General features: G+C 44.1%; 1 protein-coding gene across 1 annotated transcript; it reads left to right on the top strand.

Annotated features, from left to right (window-relative positions):
- Positions 1-2,371: 2,371 nt before the first annotated feature.
- LOC135902454 (uncharacterized) lies at positions 2,372-5,747 on the top strand. The gene is made up of 3 exons (XM_065432536.1): positions 2,372-2,413; positions 3,035-3,120; positions 5,535-5,747. Exons 2-3 carry the CDS (start codon positions 3,042-3,044, stop codon positions 5,699-5,701), a joined length of 246 nt encoding a protein of 81 aa, XP_065288608.1. The 5' UTR covers positions 2,372-2,413; positions 3,035-3,041; the 3' UTR covers positions 5,702-5,747.
- Positions 5,748-7,135: the final 1,388 nt, after the last annotated feature.

Genomic DNA, 7,135 nt, shown 5'->3' with positions numbered 1-7,135 from the left:
CTCGCGACAGCAACTTCTCATGCGATGCGCGACCGTCGATTCCTCGACGCTCTCGTCACTTTCGTCTGCAAAATCTCGGCAGGCTCTGCATGGAACACTCCTGACGTCATACACAATGTGGCTTGCAACTGGAGAGGAGGCAATGCAGGGTGTTCAAGGGAGTTCGAGGCAATTAATGAAATTCATTTGTAAAAAATATGCGCAACTCTCAAACCTGTTTTTTGAGGACATGGTGAAAGTGTTCAGAGGAATGTACCCAGCGAATTTCATCAACATCCGTTGACATAAAAAAATCGCCGGAGTTGCCCTTTAAAGGCGCCCTTCACGGCGTGGTTTGGATTTCGTTGCAAAACATTGAATTTAATCTACAGGATGGACTCTAAACTTGGCATGATGGAAGGAGAATAATTTTGCTCTGTAGCTATGAGGCGTAATTCAATCGCACTCTCTCTGGCGTATATTTTTTTTACTTCAGACTGCCGATCGGCTTCGAGCGAAATAGCCTCGAGATGGTGCCACGATGCGCATGAAGAGACGGTTGGTTTCTTTTGCATTTTTATTGATTAGGAATGTCAAAGTGGAAAAAAGTGTTGGTGTGAGAAGTGTGGGAAGCTGGTCGTGTATGTATGTATGTATGTATGTATGTATGTATGTATGTATGTATGTATGTATGTATGTATGTATGTATGTATGTATGTATGTATGTATGTATGTATGTATGTATGTATGTATGTATGTATGTATGTATGTATGTATGTATGTATGTATGTATGTATGTATGTATGTATGTATGTATGTATGTATGTATGTATGTATGTATGTATGTATGTATGTATGTATGTATGTATGTATGTATGTATGTATGTATGTATGTATGTATGTATGTATGTATGTATGTATGTATGTATGTATGTATGTATGTATGTATGTATGTATGTATGTATGTATGTATGTATGTATGTATGTATGTATGTATGTATGTATGTATGTATGTATGTATGTATGTTTACGTGGTGGTCTGGTGGTGGTCTGAAGAAGAGGAGGACGCTCGGAAACAGTGGGAGACTCGGACATGCGAAGACGCTACAATGGTGTGCTCCGATAGTTGGAGCCGTTTTGTAACTCTCAACCATGTACTTTGTTTTTAATATGATCCTTTTTCTTCGCTCTCTTAAACGTCGCTCGGAACCTTTCCTCCCGGCACCTGGCACGGCACCATCGATGGAAGTTTCGTTGGCCGCATGGACCCGCATCTTCACAACAGTGGTAGGCAGCGCTGAGATTGACCTCACGGAACTTGGGACGTGCTGGCTTCACAGCACCACCTGAACAACACTTAGCGATGTGGTGAAGGTGGTTTGAAACATTGATCAGGGTCCTGAACAAGGTGCGACATAATGCTAACGCATTTCTCTCGCATTTGCCGCTAAATCGCCACTAAATTTTGACCAGTGGCACAAAAATTGTGTTCTTTTTTAATTAAAAATAAAATATTAGGACTGGTCTCTTACTAGCGTGGCCAGAAAACGTCAGGAGACTTCGCCGTGCACCCTTTCCCGTTGCGTGTTGGCGTAACCTTGCGACTGAAAGAAGTGTGCAGGCCCAAAGAAAATATTGGAATGTATGCGAACCAAAGTTTTAGTGAAGCGGTGTGCATTCAATCCTATTTCTCAGGCTTCTGGTCCATGCCTTCATTAAATTGTTCATCACCAATTGACGGTTAGACAAATTATAACTATTTCTGCTTAAATATCTGGCTAACAAATCAATCTTTGGAAGATGAAAAATAAAATTAAAATAAAGACATCACGCGTTATTTAACTACAGTTCAGCTGTCAGCGTGCGTCTATGATGTAGTCGATCTGAAGATGATTCTGGTACGGCATGACAGTCTGTTTATTGAAGAAATAAATATGTTGAAGTAAGCGGTGAAGCCGCATTGACGACAGATATTTATTTTCTCTAATTTAGAGTCCGAACACACTAGGAGCAGTATGGCGACAGCCGTATAGCAAGAATCAGCCCCGCGCATGCAAACTATGACAAAAAATTGCACGTCATAAGGGCCATTTTGACTGCTGGGTCAGACGTAGCCTCAGGTCTCGTGGATTGCTCAACTAAACCGTTTTATCACCGTCATATTCGCACGCAGAGAAGAAGGAAATATAAAGAGATCCGACAGATCAAAGCTTCGTTCGCGCTTGTTTTACTGCAACATGGAGACTGACCGAGCCGGGCCTGATCAAACAAGGTGCCCACGTTGGCGCCGTCTGATTATCCCAGTGGCAGCAATCACGCTGTAGCGACATGAAAGCGATATCTGCTCGCGTTCAGCCACGGAAAAGGATATAAAGCGTCGCTCAATCCAGCCTTCAGCAGTGCGCCATCAGCAGCGAGTCCCCGAAGCTACAAGGTGGGTCTGGCTTGCTGATCTTCCCGTTCCCTATTTGTCGCCATGTATGCAACATACAAGCACATTTTTAGATTCGTGCTACAAATCGGGTGGATGAAACTTCTTGCCTTGCATACCACTATCTGTAGAAGTGCACTCCAGCTTAAGACCGTAAACAGTTTCCTAACAGCGTGGGCTATTATGTAGTACGTCAAAAGAAACGTTTGCTGCCAAAGTGAGTGATCAAGGGTGAAAAAGCACTTGTTACACCCTTCGAGAAAGGTGCTAAATTATTCAAACACTCTTATAGAGAACATAGGTATGCAGCGTTTGCTGAAACACATTCAACACGGGCAAGCACTGAACTGCAGAAAATGGTTAACTTAGATGACATTACTTCTTGTCTGGCAGTCCTGTTGGGATGGCAAATTGGCTGCCATAAAGTTTGCCTGAGATTCCTGCCAGGATCGTAAATTTGCATAAAAAGAATTGGGCGGGTGTCTAACATTAATCGAATGAGCCTGGTGCTTGTGGCAAGCGCTTCAATACTGAAGGAGTGACATTCGTATTCCATTCAATTCATCATACTTTACCAAACAAGTGATTCAATCGAATCGCATCGTTGCGTTCTTTTCCGTGGAGAGACGAGATGCCCAGCCCTGCCGCCGCCCGCTGCTTGGTCCTCCTGCTCCTGCTACAAGCGGCGCTTGCCTTTCCTGACTACAAAGGTGAGCATGCGTGCAGCCTTTCAATGCTACAACATTCAATATAAAACTGTCCTCCATCTTACAAGTCCGTGCAGTATAGCGAAAGCTTTGGGTCAAGCCAGTCATGCAAAACAATGGAACCCGAAGGAGGGCTCCTCCGTTCTCCGCTCCTGCCTCTGCGCCCTCCGCGCGACGCTGATTGAACGGAGACGCATCACGGGCGAGCCCTACTCGCGTTTGTGGAGAAGCCAGCTGGCTCGCGTTACTCACTGCCTGGCACAGGCCCTATACCCTTCGCTACCCTCCGCAGCATTAGTGAAACGGAGCGTACACAGAATGGTGTTATACAGTAATGTTCCATGAATCACACATGGAGTTTTCGGCGTGTCTATAGAACGGTTAATGATAGAGGACCTTTGCTTCTGGTAAACTACCAAGATGCCGTCATTCGAGTTAGCTCATTGCTCAAACCTTTGGAGTGCATCTTAGGAAGCTTTAAAGAAGCTACTTTATGACTAGCTGCTTTTCTGGCATAGCATTCTTAAAAATAGATTTTTTTTCCATAAAAGCCGGAAGACGGGCTTTCCGACTACTCTGTTAGCTGGAACTGAAGTACTCTAAGGTGCTGGAGGGAACCAATGTCTCACTTATTGTATGTAATAAGTGAGACACATGTGCCCCTCCAAATAGCTAAAGTACTTCATTATGTGTGGCATGTCTACCTATGATGAGCATTCCAGGCGCCACATCATCACACTAAGAACGAAAAAAAGAAACTTATACGCCATGTATAGCACACCGCACACACCACAAGGGTTATTAGAACAAGCCTTTCTAATTTTTATTGATTTCGGTAGGCGGCATCAAATAAGAAAACTATAAAATACCATTAAACAAAGCACAAGAATAGATGAATTGCGAGTGTCCATCTGTAGCGCGCAGAAAATTTGCATTGGGAACTTTAAGACGGTACATAGGAGCAACGCTATCAAACAAAAATAAAGGAACCTGAGGACATATTAATAAAGACAAAAAATATTGGTTATGCGCTCCATTTTTATCTTTTTTGATAAACAAAAGTTTTAAATGGCTCTATTCATCAGTTTTGAATGCGCTGATTGAAATGGCAACGGCGCGTTGTCGCCTCTGGGTTCATAGGCCCAGCAAACCTTCCCCCGAGTTCTAGAATGAGATCGAGGAATCTCAAAGACGCTTGCATGAGGACCTCGTGGGTAACAGCAAGCGGCTGAAGCGCTTGACTAAAGCACGTTACTGCCTTCAAAACTGCGTTATCTAAATTTCTGCAACGGCCATCACAGAGAACTAAGTAATCATCGATGTATCGAAAGACTTTTTCGACGCTTGTTCAGGTTAGGGAATTCTGAAGTAATCTATCTTTCTGGGCAAGGTACAAATCACTAAGTGCTGGTGCAATACAGGACCCTATACACATGCCGCGTTTCTGCAAGTACACCTTCTCGTCGACAGGACTTGAGTGGACTTCAGATATACAGAAAGGAGTTCCAGAAACCCACCAGTCGAAACCCCGCAGGTATATTAAAAAGCGACAGCACCGTGTGCATCTATACATTTTTTCCACGCATTCCAGAATCTCATTGCGGGGGATCGAATAATACAAATCTCTAACGTCTATGCAAAGCCAGTGCAAGAATTGCCTCTTAAAAATCTTATTGCATCGTCTGAGGATTTCACCTGGAAAGGGTCCTCAACAGTTAGTAGTTTTAGTTCTTCCTGCAAGAACAGGGCAATCGTTTTCAGCCATGTGTCCTTCTCGGAAACCTTAACCTGCCGGGGCCATTCAGCTTTATGCGTTTCTACAGTGAAAAACATGCCAAGGGATGATTTTTTGCTTGTTCCGATGCTACGCACTCGGTGGTCGAGCTTGGGGTTTTCCACATAGCTTCTTATCAGCTTACTTTCCTTTTCTCAGAAACGACTTTTCATGCTTGTTAAAAATGGAACTGATGGCTGGTGAGCTGGTTAGGGAGATCAGTGAGGCAGCCGAGATTGCCAGACTTCATGACCGATGTGCTAGTATGCCATCCTTGTTATTAACAACAACAACAAAAAAAAAGAACTTGGACGTTTGCAGGTGCAATCATTTTCTTGAGTGCGCAGAAGTGCGCGTGTCATATGATGTGCCATGAACTGTCTGTTATACATGTGATTCCTGTGGGAAAATGTATAAGAAGCCGTGTTTCTTTCAAATGAACGTTGTTAAATGTCAGCCCTCGTGGTGTCGTTTTCGCGTCTCGTGCCCCCGTCTACGTTTTCTGCTGTTCACACCAGGCGATAATCGTAAGTTCTACAGAGGCACAGCAGCAGAGAGCAGGTCTCGTTACGCCTGCATTGCTTCGGAAGAAAGACTGTGCCCTGCCTTTCTGACCGCGCTGTCACTTCGCCTATGCACACAGACCTTCGCGACCTGTACGAGCTGATGGCCAAGGGTGAGCAGGACAGTGTCGGCCATGCCATGGAGCGCAAGGCCGGCTACACACCGACCCTGCGCTTGCGGTTTGGACGCCGCTCGGATCCGGCTTGGAACGAGGCGAGGACTTGGGACGCTCAGCGGACAGCCTGAACGGAGAGAATTCGCTCTCTATGCGTGAAATAAACCGATGATTCATTCCTGCAGAAAGACTGTTATTGCCAGTGCGGCGGTGCTCTGGTCTTACAGCCGACACACAGGCATTTCATTTTATTTCATTAATTTACCCTCAGCGTCCTTCGGCGTTACAGAGAGAAGTGGGTAATAGACAAGAATACACGTGTAGTAGGCAGGTTAGTGAAGATGGTAATATACAGCACACTTGAAGGCTTCGGGTACTGTGACGGACACGAGGGAGGCGGGAATGTGGTTCCTGCCTGGTTAGTCTTCGGAACAAGCGAATGAAAATAAAGATGAGTCCTACAGCTTGGCACAACTTTGAGACTCTGCTCCATGCGGGATGAAAAGTGGGAGCAATAAAAACTAATTGCTTTAAAATTTCATTGGTGAAATATATGTTGTGAAAGAGGCATAAACGAGAAATACGACGACGTATAGGGAAAGGTCAGAAAGATCTAATGTTTTTTCATCACCGTTACACTGGCTGAACGAGAATAATTAGAAAGTACAAAACGCACAGGGCGATTTTGGATTGATTCGAGGACTTGTATGGGTCATTTTGTGTGGGGATCTGAAATGGAGGAGGCATACTCTACTTTCGAGTCTCATATAGAAGTAGTTTTAGGGACGCAGGAGCCAGGGAAACATTAGGGCAAAGGAAACCAAGTGTTCGGTTAGCATTATTAGTGATATCTTCAACGTGCGTTTTCCATAATGTGTTGGCGGTAATATACACGCCATGGTACGTATAATCAGAGACAGACGTTAAAGGAGAATTATTAAGCAAGTAGGTACATGAAGACTGCTTAGGCGTACGCGTTATTCTCATTGTTTTGCATTTACCAATATTTAGCTTCTTAAATCAGGTGTGACACCAAGTGGAGATGTTATCCAGATTATATTGAAGAGTGACTGCACCAGAAGGTTTAGGTTTTTGTCTATATAATACACAGTCGTCAGCGTAGGGTCTAATTTGTGAGTCAGTGGAATCAGGAAGGTCGTTAACATAAATTATGAAAAGCAGAGGACCCAGTATGGAGCCTTGGGGAACTCCGCACGTTACGGGGCATACAGGTGAGTCACAGTCACTAATTGTAACGCACTGGGTACGGACCTGCAAAAAGAATTCGATGCACTTCATCAGATTGGTACCGAGACTTGGTTTACTAAACTTGAAAAGTAGTAGTTGGCGTGACGCAGTATCAAATTCCTTCGCAAAATATATAAAGATACAGATAGGTATGTAAATCCACAAATGATGAATGATCCAAAATGGAAAACAAGTCATTGGTAAAAGCGAGTAGTCGACTTTCGCAGGAGGGGTGTTTGCAAAAACCATCCTGATTAGGTGCGAAAAAACAGTTCGATTCGAGATGCGAAATTAGGCTAGAATGTATTATGTGTTCA

Source organism: Dermacentor albipictus, chromosome 4, assembly GCF_038994185.2.
Source record: "Dermacentor albipictus isolate Rhodes 1998 colony chromosome 4, USDA_Dalb.pri_finalv2, whole genome shotgun sequence".
Lineage (NCBI taxonomy): Eukaryota > Metazoa > Arthropoda > Arachnida > Ixodida > Ixodidae > Dermacentor > Dermacentor albipictus.
Note: the sequence above shows the minus strand (reverse complement) of the source record. Positions and strands in the feature narration are given on the sequence as shown.

What these genes read in the sequence shown, in the direction of transcription:
- LOC135902454 (XM_065432536.1), top strand. Translation starts at nt 3,042, where the DNA reads ATGCCCAGCCCTGCCGCCGCCCGCTGCTTGGTCCTCCTGCTCCTGCTA. An exon ending in TGCCTTTCCTGACTACAAAG is followed by an intron (nt 3,121 to 5,534) that starts GTGAGCATGCGT and finishes CTATGCACACAG; the next exon opens with ACCTTCGCGACCTGTACGAG.